Consider the following 18503-nt stretch of genomic DNA (forward strand, 5'->3'; position numbering starts at 1 on the left):
TCATGTCCCCTCATCGTCCTGAGCAGGGACAACCAAAAGCTAAAGGTGGAAAATAACTGACTAAAAGGTAATCTAGGTGCTGCTCACACATCCACAGCCAAACACACCGAGATGTGTCCTGACCCAAAAAAACCCTTGTCAGATCAACACTGGACCCCTCCTTTAGGAAAATCATCCAGTCCTTCAGTCAGTGAATGGGCTCATTTTCCATCTCACTGCTGGCCCTGCAGCATCTTCTCCCAATACACCAGGATGAAAAACTCATTCCAAAAATATCCCTCACGGTAAATAAGGTTTTCCTTCCAGAGGGCTGCCTGACAGCAATGACTCGAGCAATCCTGCCTCTTGCAGCATAAAAATAAATTGTAAATGAAAATGGATGATTTCTCCTCTCTACCATCTGCTATTAGCTGGAATAATAACTGCCAGTGCCAGCAATCCTGCCTGGACACCATCTCGCTCCATCCACTCCATCCCTGCTACTTCTGCATTCCTTCCACGAGGCCGGGATGGATCAGATGTTTTCTTCAGATGTTGTTTAATCTCTTCACAGAGTCTATTCTCCAAATGAGTATTGCTGTGTCAGAACCACAAGAAATAATACAATATAGTTTCACATTTTTGATACAAAAATAACATGCTTTGGAGAGTATTGGGGAACCCAAATCGGCTGAGATGCAGGAAACTAGACATTAACTAAGACCACTGAGACCAGTATTTAGGTCAGTTTGTTTAATCCTCAGAGTCTCAGCTGCTAACCCAATTAGAATTAAATACAATATATAAACAACCTTTGCTATATTGGGACCTCTTTGAATTTTCCTGGTGCTTTCCTCCTGATGCAGCTGCTTGGAGACATTTTTGACTATGCCTATATAAACCTGATTTGAATTGGTCAGACAGTCTCAGTGCATCCTTCAACAAACATAATTAACAGCCTATATACTACAGGCAGAATTAGTCTCAGTTTGGGAAAGATCATGGTCCTTTAAGTCTCTGTGTGCTACAAAAGCATCGTTAGAGATACTACAGTAACCTCTTAATACACTGCCAGTGTGAGAGATTTAAAAAAAAAATTAAAATAGGCATTAATTAAACATGAGAAGGGATATGGGAGATATCACAGTCCTTCCAGTGCTGTGTCTGAGTATCCAAACAAGCACAGGAATCCTGCTGAAGCTCATTTTCTACAAGACAGGGTAGAAATACACCCTGTTCTTGCCAGCCCTGCACTGACAGGTCACAGCTTGGGCAAACACCACCTCATAACCCAGTTTTGGTGCCCAGTTCCAATGAGGACAATGCAAACCCCAGTCAGTGTCCCTTCCTTGGAGCACCTGGCTTTGGTGGATGAGATGCTCCCCTGTGCCCTAACCACACAGGCTGAGGGCAGCATGAGGACCAGTGCCACCTCCCTGCCCTGGCCACCAGCACCACAGAACCACTGAACCACAGAATCACTCAGGTTGGAAAAGCTCTCTGAGATCATCGAGTCCAACCATTAACCCGGCACTGCCAAGGCCACATCTACATGTGTTTTGAATACCTCCAGGGGTGGTGATTCCACCACAGCCCTGGGCTTAACCATCCTTCCAGTGAAGAAAGTTTTCTTAATCTCCAGCCTAAACTTCCCCTGGCACCAGCACAATGGTGTCACGGAAAACACCATTCTGGAGACACGTGCCCTGGGGATTTGTGGGCAAAGCCAGGTAGGAATGGTTTCCAAAGGTGTGGGGCACCTAACAGCTCTTCTAAACCAAAATCCTGGCCCATCACCCTCCTCCTAACTGATGAAGAGGGAGATGGAGAAGCCTGCAACATGTCATGCAACCAACCCAGGGAGGAGCTGACAGCACCACTGGGGAGCCCTGGCCACCCCTAGGGCTGCCATCCACGGGTAGGAAACACAACAGCTCCATACAAACCTCGTGTCACAAGCTTAACTCATTTTCCTTTGCTTACAGCTATCAGGAAACTTCTTCAGTGCTCTCAGCTCTTTGCTGGGGTCATGTCTCCAGCAGTCCAAGTGCCCTGGGGCAGCCTTCTGCTGCTCACCACTGCTCTGAACAAGGCTCAGCCTTACCAATGCTTCCCAACATCCTCAGCAGACACAAAACCCTCCAGAACCTCGGAGCCTGGGCACTGGAAAACGCAACAATGAGACCAGCCCTCGGTATAATTCCTCCCCTCTGCACGGTGCAGATCCCAGGCTCCTGTTTTCCCGCATTAAGTCTTCCCCAAATTCATCCCTTCTGGATTCTCAGCCCGCGTCGGCACAGGCAGCTTAGTTTTAATTTTAAGCCAAATAAGCACGATTGTATCTATCTCCCTGAAGATAAGGAGCATCGCGGGCTGGATTTGCAATCTCACTACTTCATTTATTTAGTCCTTCTTGGAAAACAGATAAGCTCGCCCCTCCGACGGCAGCACGCGCGCCCGCACTTTATCACAGCGACGCCTCTGTCTTTTCATGAAGAACTGGATATGCTCAAATTATTAACTATCAAAGCAGAACACTTTAGAAATGATAGAACAGCGCAGAAATTGTAAAGGAAAGCAGATCAGTTGTCTGGAAATCTCCCAACAGCTAATACGCTCAAATTGTAATCTAAATGTCTTTTTGTTTTGAATTGTCTGGGATTAGGGTTGGGAAAAGACTCAATTATTCTACTCAAACTCTTCTGAATTATTTATGAAAACCAAATAAAGGATAAATTGGGCACTGATGAACCGAGGACCTGGCGGTGAAGAAAAAGTTGGGTACCAGAAAACAAGCAATTTTCCCTCAATAGGAGTGTTTACTGTTTCTCCCCGGCCCTGGGAGATGAATTGTCTGCTGCCCTGCACCCTGCTCCCCCTGCCACCACCACAGCCCTGGCCAGGCTCTGTCCTCCCCTTCCAGCCTGGCAGCAGGATCCAGGTTATTGCCTATTGATCTGCCAGCAGTGGGAAAGGCCAAACCAAGATGTTCCTTTATTGCCTCAGCTTGCTCAGAAATCTCAGGCACGTTTAGGGATGCTCAGAGATGCATCACACCGATGCCCAGGGCCAGCCTCCCCTTTTGCTAGTGTCAGCTTTAGAGATGAGGAAAAAGAACATTAAATTGCAAAATCCCAAGATATTTTTGCCTTCATACTGCCAAATGAGAGGGACACGGAGTCAGGGTCAGCGTAGTTCTGCAGTCTCAGACCCCAGGCAAAAAAAAGCACATGGAGAAAACTTCCCTCTCCCTCATATCTCACAGGCCAGGCATCTGGATTACCCATCTTTGATACTTCCCCAACTTTTCAGCCCACCAGTTCATGATGTTGGACTGACTGCCTCACTAGTAGAGCCAGTCCCAGCATCCTGGGAAGGTGAGAAGTCACTGGGACACCAAAGCCATCACATTCCCAAATGATACATCAGTGTCACTTGCTATTTCTGTAATTGGCTGTTCTGAGGCAAAAGCTGTATTGATTTTATCTCTCAAAAAGAAAAAAACCCTGAGTTAATAAAATGTAACACATCCTCTGATTTGACAGCCTATTGCTTCACCTGGATCCAGCCTGGCACTGGAAGGATGACACTGTGGGTATGGCACAGACCTGCAAGGCAGAGGTTGGATTCGGCTCCTCCTTGAGCCCCCAGTGCTTCGTGCATCAGCTGCTCCACCTTGGCGAGGATCTGCTGCTTCTTCCACCAGACACAGCCCTGCAGCCTCTCCCTGTGCCCTGCAACAGCTGTGAGGCACCTCCAGGAGCCCTCCATGGACCAGCAGCAATTTGTCCAACACTTGGACAACCTCAGAGAAAAACACGTACTCCTGGGAGGAGATGCCTGGGCACACGGTGCCTTGCCATGACAGGAAGGATGATGGGCATTGGAAACTCCATCCCTCTCTTAGCAAAGGGCTCCCAGGCTGTGCAGCTTTCCAGCATCCTTCTCCTCCTCCTCTGCCTCTCCCCCATCACCATCCAGCCCCTCTCAGAGCCTCTCCACCACCTTTCCATGCAACCCTTGCATCGATTTCCAGGCTCTTTGATTCATTCACAAACCCCTCTTAGCGAAGTGTCTGACAATCTCCCCATCATTCAGCTCCCACTCCATGTGCTCTGCCAAGGGCTCAGCTTTTCCAGCGACTGTTCTGTAGGTCCAAGCCTGCCAATTATCCCCTTAGCCCCAAATACCCACCCAAAACCACCAAACTCAGACCCCGTGGTAACAACGTTCTGCTCGTACGAAACCGGCTGCTGGGAGGGAGCCAAGAAGACGGAGCTGTTTTGGGCTTTAGATCGAAACGAAAGGAAACACTCGTCTAGCACTGGGTATAATTAGCCCTTAGAGCAGCAGCCAGCCCGGGCACCGCTGTGCTGGATCCAGCGTGGCCCATCGCTCCGCCGAGGCGGCACGGTCGCGGCATCACCCGGCTCCGGGCGCCTGCTGCAAACCAGCCCAGGAGAAAACCAGCTCTGCAGGGACCAGGCAGCTCAGCAGAACACAGATGGGCTACAGCAGGCCGTGTCCCTGCACATGAGGCTTCCCGGGCTGGCAGGAATTCTGTTACACATTCTCCCCTGCCATCTGCACCCAGCTGACCTTGGAGCTTTCAGACCTTGCTCTTTGGGGCAAGCTCTGCCCCTCCTCCCAGTCCCGGGATAGGATGGTATTTTTAAAAATATGCACTGACATCTTTTTTTGTCTGCCTAACAGTTTTAGCAAAAAGAAACCTTTCCAAAGCACTCCACGCTGGCAAGGCAGTGGTACAAAATGTAAGAGAAGCAAAGCTGGTTGTTCAAAATGAAGTCCATGAAGGAAAACACACTGAGGTCACTAGGGAGAGGGCAGATGGGAGAGGTGGGAAGGGAATGGTCACAGCCTGCATCCGAGATCTCACATTTGATCCATTCCCTCCATCACCCAAGGGACCTGCAATCCTCCTCCAGTTCCCTCACACACACAGTAGCTGTGTGGGATCTCACAGTGGTGACCTTGCCACAGCAGGCACAGGCACTGGGTGCTCCAAAGGATGGGCAGCAGCAGGTCACCACATGGGGATGTGGGAGTGCTTTCTGACAGTGAAATAACAGGTTGTCTTCAGGTTTTGGCTCAGTGCTCTTTTTCCCCCCTTACTGCAGCCCTGGCAGCTGTGTCCTGCTACCCTCCCTGCCATAACCACCCTCCTCCATCTGCACCAGGACCAGGGCAGTCTCCAGCTCCCTCCTCACTTCCAGTGGGCTCTGTTAGCCCTTCACTCTCTGAAGCACAAAGTTGTTTGTTGTAGCTCATGAGTCACAAGGCTTTTTGGAGAAAGAGAAAACAACGGGAACAATGGGAGCCCTGGGAATAGTTTTTGGTTGTACAAACTGTCTTCATATCAGCCTGAGACGGTACCTCCGTGCCCGGCCCCACTCCCCTCTAGACTCCCAGCCCTGCTTCCCTGCTGTTATATCACATTTTTCCAGTCCCTTCTGAAATGAGAGAAGCGTTGATACTCGGTAGCAAGGCTCTGAAATGTGACAGTGCCTGGAGCGTGTGTGCAACCAGCAATAATATTTGCCTGTGGGGAGAAAAATCCTGAACTCCTGTGGCCATTTGGGAGCCAGCCTCCTATCTCTTCATTTAGTCTCGTTTCCTCTCGAAATGCTGGATGTTAAAGATCCAATGAACAACAGAACTTAAAATAGGAACAAGAAGCATTTTTGTCTGGCCCTTCTCAGCATTCAGAAGACAATGGTATTAATCTGTTATCCCCGTGCCAGCATGGGAAAACTGACAAAGCCACTGCAGTCAAACCTTTCAACAGAGACTGATCTTCTCATCCAGCCCAATAAAAGCTTGTCCAGTCTTGCTTGGCCATACTCATAAAAGCTCTTCTCCAAGCATGGACAGCTAAATTCACATTATATACCTACTGCAGGGGGAAAAAACCATGATCCAATGCATGAATAATTACTTTTTAGAAGGGAAACAACGAGGATGTTTGTTAAATGAGTTAAAACCTTGTATAGAGATATGAAAAGGCATCTTTCAAAACACGGAAGTAACATCTAAACAAGGCAAGCAGAAAATAATGTAAATTGTATAAATTTGTGGTTTCCCCTTCATCCTGAGCCCTGTCTGCAGCTGTGGTCTCCCCTCGCCTCCTGAAGGTCCCGAGCAAAGGAGAAGGGCCATGAGGATGTCCGGTGGGATGAGCAGCAGAGCTGAGACTGCACAGGGCTCTCCTCTCCAGCTGAGAAAGGGGATGGCTGGAGCGCTGTCAGGCAGGTGGTTTGCACAAAAATGCAGGCTTTTGTCCCTCCACAATGTATTCCTGCAGCGCAGGTGAGCATTTTGGATCTCAAATAGCTCTGGAGCTAATGACGAACACAGCGGTTCAGGCAGTGACTCAGAGGCAGCATCCCAGGGAGTCCCCGGGCTGCTGATGGCTGGGAGCTGGCAGATAGAACCAGCTACTATCATTACACACTTGCCTTGTTCTTATATTCTCTCCTTAGACACTGACAACTGTTCCCTGTCAGGAACAGCAGAGAGGCTTGATGACTGCAGTCAAACCAGCGAGCCTTGCGCTCACGTCCCCAGCAGCCCTACAGCCGGGGGCAGGACTGTGCTAATGTGCCACCAACACAAGCAGAAATGCACACTTCAGGCACATCTTACTCCCTGCTGCAGACTCAGAGCCATGACAGGTGGGACCTGAGCGAGCATCTCCTCCTTCCAGCTCCCAGGGCAGGGAGCATGACCGGTGTCTCCTCGCAGGCACCCAGGGATGGGTACCAGCCACCACACTCAGCCTGAATCCAAGCTCTAATGAGATTAATTAAAATCACCAGATTGGTAGACTGCTATCACTGCAGATGCACGAAGCTGCTGGCAGCTGCCCACGTCCATCCTCTGCCTTCAGGCAGAAGGAGGGCAGCAGAGCCATGCCCACACCCGGGGTACCATCAGGCTTAGCCCCAAAGGCTCTGCTGCCCAGGAAGGGGCACGGGAGGACGGCTGTCACCTCTGCAAGGGAGACAGCCAAGACAGAGGCCTGGTGCCTGGGACACATCAGGAAAGAGCCCGGGCAGAGCCCCGTGACAGGCACAGATAAATATAATCACCCTCCCTGGCAATGGCCCCTTCGCGGATGTTTACAAACAGCTCAGTACTTTTCCATGGTAAGAAGCTTGTTTTTCCAGATGCCTTGTATCGGGTGGTTTTTAATGTGTATAGTTAATCCCTTCTCACAGAGTCTTTCATAATAAACATCACCCCCTGACCTGACTAATAACTATGTAACACTAATGCTTTTGATTTTTTTATCTCCTGCCTGGGTTGTCAGGGCGAATGCATGTTTCTCTAGGACAGCAGCTCCCAGAGAAACGGGGACACGACTTGGAGAGGGGCAGGAGAGGCCAGTGGGTCCTGCTCCACCAGCCCATCCTCCAGCATCACCATCCCTCAGGACACGCCTGCACCCACTGCAGCTCTTGACAAATCTAAAAGCCACCTGTAAAACTGGAGTTTGAGTTATTGTTTGAAAAGATTTGTCCAGACCCAAATGTCTGGGGGTTCAACATCTGATAATACATTCATCCTGCTCTCCCTGTTACCCTCCTGTCGTTTCCATCCTCAGTGGGATGGACAAGAGAAAGGTACTTCGTCATTTCATGTGAAGTAGTTTGACAGTGGTGTGGTTCACATTTTAAATTTCTCAGTATTTGCTCCAGCAGGACATGATGCCCATCCCAATCTGTGCCTGAAATCCTCCAGGGTTCCTACAAGGATGTGTCAAGCCCTGCAGTGTGTCACAGATGACAGGCAGTGGATCCCACACGTGGACCAGATGGGTTCACGGCTGATCACAGAACAGCAGACGTTGGGTCACTCGTGGAAGATGCTGTTGTAGAAGAAATCCATACTGGAATGACCTCCAAACCACCACCCTGCACTGCTGCAGATCTTGGGGCAATCCTGTGTCCAACCTCACACACTCTGTCCCGATCCCCGGGTTCCACCTGGAGCTGATTTCCAGCAGACCTGGACACAGGAGCCACAGGGGCGATGGAGGGCAAGGGGAGCACGGCCAAGATCTGGACTGCTCCATGTGCTTGTGTTCCCACCACGCTTTTGCAAAGATGGTTTGTCAGCTTGAGCATCCTGGCCACACTCCAGCTTGAGCAATCACACATCGCCTCCCAAATTCCCCTGGAGTTTTAGTTCAGATAAGCCACAGAGGTTCACTTTCTGTCCCAACTGTTGCTAAGTTGGGCACTGTTCAGCTTTTGCTCCACTTTATTTGTTCCAGAGCTACATTTCACTGAGAATCCTCCTCAGGGCATAACAGAGCATGAAGCAGAGGGATGAGCCTGGCCCTCCACAGGCACCACATCTGACGTCTCCCCGGGTGCCATGGACTAAGATCTAGTTTTCACTCCAGCTGTTGTTGAGCAGCAACTTGGATCCAGGTCTGACCATCCTTCAGCAAGTCCAGAAGCATTTTCACTTGGAGTCTTAGATTTATATCCAGTAACTTCATTAGCAGCCGGGTAAAATCCTAGATGGCTGATTAAACTAATTCATATTATAAGCAAAAGCGTGTCTGTACCACCGATGCAGTAAAGAGATGCATCAACTCTTGGAGGAAAGTTTTACTGGGCAGCAGCAGGGTGGCACATATCACACTGTCCTGATGCATGAATCACATCCTGTCACATCTAACCAGGTCTAGCACTGGACATTTCCACCTTAGGGACTCCTGACAGCACCTGAAGGGCTCACCCCAGGCCTTTATGGGCACATCATGCACAGGGGTGAGCATTTTTTTCAGAGAGGGATAACGGTGCCAGAGGAGGAGGAGGTACCCTAAATGCTTCGCTTTCCTTGGGAGGATTCACCTCACAAAAATCACCCCTTGATCTGTATCAAGACACATCTATAACCAGTGATAATGTTCAACTTTCTAACAGCCTTGTCAGCAGCCAGTGACATCTGCACCCCGGTTCTTGCTCTCTGGAGTGTTTCCAACTACCTCAGCTGGTCCTAACAGCTTTCCAGTCCCTCTCTTTTCCCACGGCACAAACAACTTGGACTTTTTCAGTCTCTGTCCTTCACCAACACTTAAGATGTATCAATGTAAACCTGTCAGAGCAGTAAAAAAACAAGTGCAGCTGTAATTCAGGCAGTGACCACAGGAAAACCTCAAAATCTCTACTCAGCTTGATGCAAAAGGAGGATGTTACAGAGGTTTGTGCTCACCAGGCCACAGCATCAGGAGAGGTGAAACGGGGGGAGCTTGGGAAGGAGTTCACATTAGCCATGCCAGCTTCACCTGCCTCTAAACTTAGCTCTGTCTGACTCCAGACCCTGGTCCAGAGGGAAGGGAATGTGAGAACAATGTCCCTCTGGCTTTGCTCAGGCTGCTGCTGAAATGAAGATGACCACTGCCAAACACCGTGGTTGCTACAACAGCAGCTCATGCCTGCTGTAGTTTCCATGGCTCGTGGAAATGTATCCGAGGCACACGAAGGAAAACAGGGCACAGCACTGTCCCTTCCACCACAGCCCCGGGGACACACGGCTGCTCCTGCCCCAGTCCCAGACCCTGCACTCAGAGCTGGCAGGGGAACCTGGGCAGTGTCCCCAGGGTGGGCAGCACTGCCCGTCCCAGCCAGGGAAAACCCTGTGGGCAAGGTCAGACACTGACGGCCTCGGCTTAATGCCCTTGAGCCCCGTGACAGGAGGAAACCAACACAACATGATCTGCAACTCAGCTGTGCTGTCTCTCATTTCACAGCTCCCTGTGCCTCCCACTTGTTCACGGGGAGGAGCCTCCACGTCACCCTTCCCTGCCATCAGTGCTGTGACCTGTGCCACTAACGAAAGGGCACCGAGGCGGGCACCCAAACCAGGGAACCTTGGCACACAGACACCCCAAAACTGTAGGACCTCCCAATCCCACCAAACTCAACCCACGTTTACTTGCATCAACAGGGGTGGAGTGGGCACAAGGACCCCACACCCTTCACCAGAGATGCCCATCGGGTTTCCCCCCCTGCTCCCTCCAAGCAGAGCTGGGGCTGGCACCACTGCCAGGAGCTGTGGCTCTGCCTTCCTGGAGATGCCTTGTCCTGGCACCCACTGCCCACAGCCAGCCATGGGCATGCTGGTTGCCACATCTGGGCAAGCTCAGTGCCATGGGAAACCCCTCCCTCTGGCAAAAGCCTGAAAGCCCACATACCTCAGAGGGCTTCTTCTCCTTCTGCCGTGACCAGGGGGATTTGGTATTCGGAATTTTGGAGCATCTGGAGGTGGATGTGGTGTGACCTGCAACGAGGCAACAGAGACAGGTTATCCGGAAAAGAGTCAAAAAGTTTTTCCCACATCTTTGCCACCAGCCCCACTGCTACAGCCTCAACCAACACTCTGGGTCAGCACTAAGAGGCAATAACACCTTGACACGGCATTATTTTTGTGCACACCCCAGGGTACCTCACCAAAACACATTAACATCAGTCCTGCTACTGATGATGATGTAGATGATGAAATAGAGGCCCCTGAAATTTAAAAACACTGTTTTCAAATGCAGACATCAGAAATGAGAAACCCAGAGTCACAAGTAAGACAGGCTTCTGAGAGGGAATGAACCAGGGCTCATTCCTGGAATCAGGAGTCTATTGGGATTAGGAATTAAGGAGATAAAAGTTTTCTACCAAGGATGCTTAAAGACAGGTATCTGAACAGCTCATGGACTTCAGACCCCATGGACAAAACTACTGACAAAATTGGGTCAAACTCCTCTGCCCACACCACGACTAAGAATTCCCACAGCTGTGTGCAGTTCAGCATCCACTGGGGACCACACAACAGAACACATCAAGCAAAGGCACTTTACACTTTTCAGTAGTAAGAGAGTATTTGCTTTGAGATTTGGGAATACTTTCCTCAGGGAGCATTATGAATGATCTCTCATCATCCTCACTGCAGCAATATCATCACCACTGCTACCACCTCTGTAAGGCAAGGGTAGCTAAAGCCCAAAATGTTCTGGGACCATTACACTACTGATCTTTATTTCCAACCCACATTTGTTAATAATAAATAACAAACTAATTATTGGAATTTTTGTATAAAAATTATGACAGTCCAGTTTACCACTGACTTTATCCTTTTATCCTGAATAGGAGGAAACAACACTGCACATAATCAATGACCAAACACAATGGAGCCCTGCACATGAGGAAGGGCTCTGGCCAGGAGCTGAGCTGAGCTGACCCAAGGGATCAGGGTGCAGTACCACTGCAATGGGAAATGTCTGTTCCTCCACCAGCTCAGGGAATTGAGCCCAGATAAATCCCACATGCCTATTTCTGCTGGCAGGGGAAGAGGCACCAGCTCACCTTGCACTCTTTACTTGCAGTACACTTTCCTGTTCTTCATCAAATGAAGACCAAATGTGGGGGCATCACCTGTTCCCAAAAGACAGCTGCTTTTTTCACTGCAGTGTCAGGCTAGATGTCACTAAAGAGGGTTCCATATAAATGACTTTTTTATAGCATTTCAGTGCATAACAGGACAGTGCAGGCAAAGCCCACAGCAGACATCCCTATGCTGCAGCCACATGGACATGCTGCTTTACTCAGTGAGCTGCTCAAAGGAGGGCAGCAGCAGCTCCACAGCTTTTATGGAGAGATTGAGCCACTAATTTCCACCTTGCCCCCTCGTTTCAAGCTACAGTGTGATGCTACAACTATGCAAACCTGGATAACAACCACTACCACCCTTTCCTGGCAGAGAATAAAAAAAGATGGTCACCACTCTGTTTACAATTATCCTGCAGGAGAGCATTTTGTCAACAGCTTAGATATCACCTGCAGCATAAATATCCAAGCCCAACAGAGATAAGGCCATGTTGTTTAATGCCATGATTAAAGATGCCTTACCCCTGAAAGGCAGCGAAGCCAACGAGCTGCTCCGTAAGCCTTTGAGCATCTGGGGATTAGGAGATGGGAAGTTTGAAGCACAGCTTCCAAAACAAACCCCTTTCTGAGATAGAGATGTTTCGTTTTACGAGAAGCCAGTGGTGCTGACAGAGCCTGAAACACTTTCTGTAGGCACAGCTCAGCTCCCAGGCCTCCCCAGGGCTGCAGCAGGACGGGGGTCCCCGCCAGCAGCCCAACAGCAGGTTCCTGTCGGCAGTGCTGGTGCAAACTCCTCTCACACTGACAATTTTTTTGGCTGAAGCTGTGGGAACGGCAGCCAAACCCAGCAAGATCAGCCTTTCCATAACCCCCTGTAATCTCCCCATCATCCTGTTAGGAAAAGGCCCAGAAGTTTAGTGTCTTTAGCAAAGTCCCTTTCGTTCTCGGGTATCCAGCAGCCAGATCCTGTAAAGTGTGGAGAGCAAATTCCCAGCACGGCCCAGATGAAATTACTGTGACATTTGTAAAAGACCAAGAGCAACTAGTAAGAAACTCTGGAGCCCAGACAAGGGATTAGGCTGGTGCCTCGAGGGTTCTGAACACCGAGGCACTGCGGTATGTCTGCAGTGGGTGAAACCCTGGGATAAGTGGGAGAGGAAAGTGCTCTATTTATAGCCAAAATTCAGCACATTTGCACATGTTTATTGTTGAGCACATGCTCCTGTGCCTTCCTGAACGAGGATGAAGTGAGGTAGATGTTGAAAAGCAAGCGTGGGCTTGCAAGTTTTGCTGGCTTGAGCTTTATCCCTTTTCCCACATCACTCTTCAGCTTGCAAAAGGGAACAATGCGGCTCCAATTTTACCCTGACTCCAATAAAAACTTCCCTTTCCCCCGTACGACCCAAATCAAGAGCAAACTAGTCTCAGGCTGCAGCTCACAGGAAAGGACAACTCATCTACAAAGGGTGTTTGCTGCTTTGTTAGCAGATCTGCAATCAGCAGCTCTCCTCGCCCAGACTCCTCACACGAGGGAGACACTCTCATCAGTTAAGAGGAGCCACAGCCAAGTGTTTAAATAAATTGGTATCAGCTTGTTGCTGCGTTTCTGACAAACCCAGCCCTGCACACAATTCATTGTGCAGGGACTTCCCAGTAAATGCAGCTTCCTCCAATCTTTGCAAAGTAATTATTCAAGCATTTTCCCTGCTGGAGGTGAATCTTGTTCAAAGCTTTGAATTAAAGGTCTTACTGTCAGTGGTGTCTGAGTTATCACTGCTGATGGAGTACTTGCGTCGTTTTTCTTCCATCTGTAACAAAAGAAATTGAACATTATACTTAATGTACAGAAAACTCACCTCAGCACCAAATCACTGTTATCTCTAAATATCTGCACACCCTGTTAACCCAGCACCAGTCAGTCCTTACCCTCAAGACAGAAAACTACCCAGAGGCTGAAAAAAAAGGAAGAAAATGATCCTCACAGGGCTTTTGAAAACTTTAAGGTGTGAGTGTCTCTTTGCCAGCCTTCCCCACTCCCAGGAGTTACCGTGGGTACACCTGGATCACTCAGCTTTGCATGGCAAATTGTCCAGGCAGGATTTGCAACCAAATGGTTCTTCCTCTGGAAGAGCATTGCCATGGGAGGATGCTCCACCACGGACCAGAGGATGCTCCACCACGGACCAGAGGATGCCCCACTGTGGACAGTGGTGCTGTTGGATGGGACAAAAGATGTCCTGTGAACCACAGTCCTGGGCTGCAAGGTTGAGAAATGTGAAGACAGAAGAATGGAAACTGCACGCTCTCGGTATGTCTGCAAGGGGAAGTACAAGCATCCCAGACCTGAAGAGAACCCCTGTGTACCACAAGCCTGGGGTTTTACCCACTGACTCATCTTCCCATTCAGCCAGTATCTCCTTCTTTTAAAGACTTCTGGGGTATGTGTCACACAGGCAACACACACCAGCCCAGCCCAAAGCACACTTCCCACCACCCTGCACTGCTCTGCCCGCTCCAGCACAGCCGGGCAGCCCCGCAGCAGCTCCCGCGGGCTGAGCAAGTGGCTTCTGCACAGCTGCTGTGACTTCTCCATCCTCTCAGAGTCAAAATCACAGCAGCAGGTACCACCACATCGATTAGGAGACCCCGTTTTAAGCTCAGCTGGTTTGCTTTGTGACTTTGAACAAGCCACAGAAGCGCTTGAAATCAGCAGGTTCTCCTGAACTCGCCCCTCGGGAACTGAGCGCTCGGAACTGAGTCAAGTATCTGTACTGGTAGGTGCTTTTAAAAAAAAAAACACAGAAGAAAAAAGGTATTCTAACTTTTAAAGACCTCGGTTTACCAATGTGGCTAGTGACTGATGAACGTGGCCCCCAACACAGGGCTTGGGGAGCTCTGCAGGGAAAGGGATACCCATGGACCAGACAACACTCAACAGGCTGTGAGCCAAAATACATCCACAGGAAAACAATGTTAATCTCATGCACATCTTCCTAGTACTTTCTGAGATATTTTGTAAGAATCTAAAGGCGTTGAGATGTCATACACACTACTGCTTCCACAAATGATAAGTGGGAATGATATCAGACACCAGGTTTGTGTGGTTTGGTCGCAGCAGCTACAAGCAGCACACACACTGGATAGCAAGCTAGAGCATGACATTCCCCCCAAACATCAGGAAATGTTCCACATAAGCAAAAAAAACCCCATGCAATATCTGTATTTTACAATATATGTGCTCTGTGTTATCATAGCATTATCAGGGAAAATACTACAAAGTATCCTAAACATTTTAACTATCAGTGTTGTGGTAAGGCATTGCCCTGTCAAAACGTGACTTAAAACATTCCTTGAGAATATGGCAATATCAATAGTTTTCCCCCAGTGATTCAAGGGGAAACAGATGTTATTAAAACAGCCTGGTTCCAAGTAGCCATTAGGTTTTGCTCGGGAAAAACGAAATTGAAGACAGTTTTAACTGCAGCTTACTTACTTTTTTAGTGGACATTCTACCTGAACCTTTTAAACTGGTTTCTACTGGTCTGAAGTGGCAAACAGGCATTTGGAGCACAGAGCAATGCTTTTATTGATTCTGGAGTTCCTAATCACAGAGATTAAATAAGCCAAAGCCAACGGAGGGAAAATAACCACCTGAGCTGAAGCAAAGGAATGCTATTGATAGCCTGTGAGATTTCCCAGGTTTCCCATCTTTGCCTTTACAGCAAGACAGTATCACTGACATCACTCTCCTTCCAGGGCAGGGAAAAGGTTTACAATCAATGCTCAGCACAGGCATCAGATGCTGGGACTGGTTTTGGCTCTGATATTTATGTGAGGAGATGCACTGATCATCCCTCTAACTGAACTTGGTCCCTGCATCCTGCTTCTGTCCCACACCCACATACAGAACACCCCTGAACGTGCTCACTATATAACAGGAGGGACTGATATTCACATACAGAAGTGGTTCACATTGCAGGTGAAACAGTGGCTCTACCTCAGTAAATCATTTTGCCACTGTTTGGCAGGATCCAGGACAGCATCCTCTGAACCAAACTGCATCAAATTTCTGAATGAAATTCTGGCTTGAGCAAAGTGGGGACATCTCTGAACAGCAGCACTGAAAGCCAATGACCCCCCGGGCAGGGGATGGCACACAAGGTACTGTGTGCCTGAAGGGAGCAAAATTTGTGACCAAGACCAGCCCATTCCAGAAAATGGTTAAATTCCAGGCCATGCTAAGAAGATGCTGTTTTCCGAGGGACTCATCAGGAGCAGCCCAACAGTAGTAAACCGAGGGCACTTAACTGAGGAATTTACTGTAGAAGAAGGGTAATTTGGCCATTTCCCCATCTGGATCACAGGGTTATAAAGTCTGATGGTGGCTGGGCTCCCACCACCCCTTTGGCACCGCGGGGGGGACCCACTGCCCACATCCTGCCCAGGGCTGGAGCTCCAGCTCCCACAAGCTCTCAGGAGCAATTCAGTTGGTGAACTACTGAGCAACTTATGTCTCCACAAAATACGGTCTCCGCTCCAAAATTAATCTTTTGTTTACATTAGAAGTTAATTTCACCTTTAACTGACCCATTCCCCGCATGGCATCATTAATAAAGTCATAAACAAATACCAAAAAAATTTGTAATACTTTGAAAAGGTCACTCTTAGGTCAAACTTGGCCCAAAATCTAGTTTTTACAGAGCCAGAAACCAAGTGAAAGGTTTCTATGTAGGCTTGCTTAAAAAATTCAAACAGAAACAGATGTGGGTTTCTTTTATAAACAAATGAACATCCCCCTGAAGTGTCTGCAACTCAAATCCACAGGCACAGCCCTGGCTAAAGCCTGGAAACCAAAAAAACAGAATTGCTTGCAAACCAACACATGTTTAGCATTGCCTTTGTTCAAGCTGAGAAAGGCAGATAAATGCTAAACCAAGGAAAATGATGGCCCTCCATCAGCCTAAACAAATGTAAATCACAGGGGCCTTGGACAAATTAGCACCAGGATTGGCATTAAAATTGAGATGATGGTCTGAGGCTGGCTGGTCCTGCTTCACAGCAGGGGGGAGGGCTGGAGAGGAGCTCTCGGGAATGCAATTTTGCCCATGCAACCTGGGAGAGGTGAAGGCAGCAGCACTCCTGGCACAGATACCTGTGCCCAGGTCCTGAGCTCCTGTCCCCTCTGGGCACAGTGCCCAGGGACAGGTGCCAGCTCCCATCCCCACTAAACCAAAATGCCTTATCCAGCCTCCAGCCAGCACAGAACTCTTCCTCTGCGGACCCCTCCACCATCCCTGTGCTCTGGGGAACCCCCTGATGTTTCCCAGCTCCCTGCAAACTCTTCTGTACATCAAGCCCCGTGTGATTTGGAGATTTTAGTGGCACCTCAGCACCCCGTGCAAGGGCTGTTTGCAAGAATTAACCATTCGGGACTGTGGCAAGCAAAGAGAGAAATTCATACACGCCTGTGCTCCCGAAATCCACGGGGAACAGGCACAGAAACCTGCGTAAGTTGCAGTAAAAAAAAAAAAAAAAGGGGGGGGGGGAAGTATTTGTTCATCACCTCTCCCAGCCTCCCCGCAGGCTGAGGGATGCGCCGCGCCGGTCCCCGCGCCGTCACCTCTGACGCTGTGAGCAACACCGGCTGAATGATGTGCTCTGTTTGTGAGCTGCAATGAGACTGCAGAAAAACCACTTCCCTGTTTGTTCTTCCAGCCCAGAAATAGGAACACAAACGGAACATAGTGCCCCCAGCGGCACACACACCGCTCCGGCCAGCGGACCCCGCGCCGGGGACCCCCGCGCCCGTCCCACCGCCCGCGCCCCGCGGGGGATGTGGAGCCCCGGGGCTGCTCCCAACGCACCCCCTTCAACGCTTCCCCTCCGCCTTAATTGTGTTTTTTTTTCCCCCCTCTGTCTAGGAACACCCGTTGTTAGAAAGTGTAATAAGAAGGGTGGAGGGCTGGAACGTCCCAGTCTTTACACCGTGGGAGGGTTGTCCTCTTCCCATCGCCTTTTCCCATTAGCGATTCTGGAGCCAAGTGCTGCTACAGGAGGCTCTGAGAGAGCAGTAGCGTCCCCCGAATTGGCCCAGCCCCAGTTCCATAGTGACAGAGGAACAAAGTTTTGGACCGAAGGATGCGCAGCGGCTGGGCCAACAGACCCTCAGCGAACCGTGGTGCACAGCCCTGACGTCTGGGAGGAAGCTTTTCTTAACCTCCCTGGAAACCCTGCAGAAGTGTAAAAGCAGACAGGCAGGATCCTGGTACCCAGAACACCCATTTTCCGGGCAGTGGGAGCCTGTCCCTGCCCGCCGGGGCTCGCCTGCCCCTCGCCTCCTCCACAGGTTGTTGCCAGCCCCAACTTTGCAGCAAAAACTCAGGTACCCAGTGAGGAGCGAGGCATCCCTCCTCTCCTCCACACCAACTCTGCTGGCTGTCTTGGCTCCCTGGGGCAAAATTTAATCTCATTTCAATTTAAAACAAAACAAGCCCTCGTTTACTTCCTGTGCTTTGCCTTTCTCCACATCTACAAGGGGATTTTTTTTCTTTACCACTCACATTTATAACTCCACTTGCCTCTTCTGACTCGTTACCCTCTAATTATCTATTTTTTTTTCAGCAAGCCCAGACAGAGCACAGGTAATCAGAAAGGTTACTGAGGGCACTGGAAACATCTCTGCCTTTGGGGGGGAGGGTGAGGGCAGGGACACCGGGCAGGGACACCGGGCACGGCTCCACGCCCCATCCTGCAGGTCTCTGAGCATCCAGGTCAGAGGAAATCAACAGGAGCTATGGGCACTCCGATCTCTGTACGGAACACCCACAGAAAGGCAAAGACCACATCTAAATAGTTTGGGGACCACCCATCCATCAGCTTTCAGAACTTGGGTGTCAAACACTATCAGCAGCCATCGATACTTTAAAGGAATTGCATCTCCCTGCCTACAGACCCCCTAACATGTACCCTCCATCCTTTGCTCCAAGCCTACATTTTTGAACATCGAGCCTCAATTTTCCTAGGAAAAACAAATTTAACCTTCGATTTAACCTTTCTGCAAGCTATTTTTACTTCTATCTCAAGCTTATTTTAACCCCAGTAGCCAATAAATGCTTA

At 49.5% G+C, this 18503-nt stretch overlaps 1 protein-coding gene across 2 annotated transcripts in view; it reads right to left on the reverse strand.

Moving 5' to 3' along the window:
- JADE2 (jade family PHD finger 2) overlaps nt 1-18503 on the reverse strand; it is a 72845-nt gene that overhangs the window by 52750 nt on the left and 1592 nt on the right. For both annotated transcript variants that reach the window (XM_064672219.1, XM_064672217.1), the window contains 2 exons: nt 13138-13195; nt 10208-10293 (listed from right to left, as the gene is read on the reverse strand). In XM_064672219.1, the coding sequence (XP_064528289.1) occupies nt 10208-10293; nt 13138-13195 (144 nt within the window). Of the gene's footprint in view, nt 1-10207; nt 10294-13137; nt 13196-18503 lie in introns of those variants that run through there.

Source organism: Pseudopipra pipra, chromosome 15 (assembly GCF_036250125.1).
Source record: "Pseudopipra pipra isolate bDixPip1 chromosome 15, bDixPip1.hap1, whole genome shotgun sequence".
NCBI classification, from domain to species: Eukaryota; Metazoa; Chordata; class Aves; order Passeriformes; family Pipridae; genus Pseudopipra; species Pseudopipra pipra.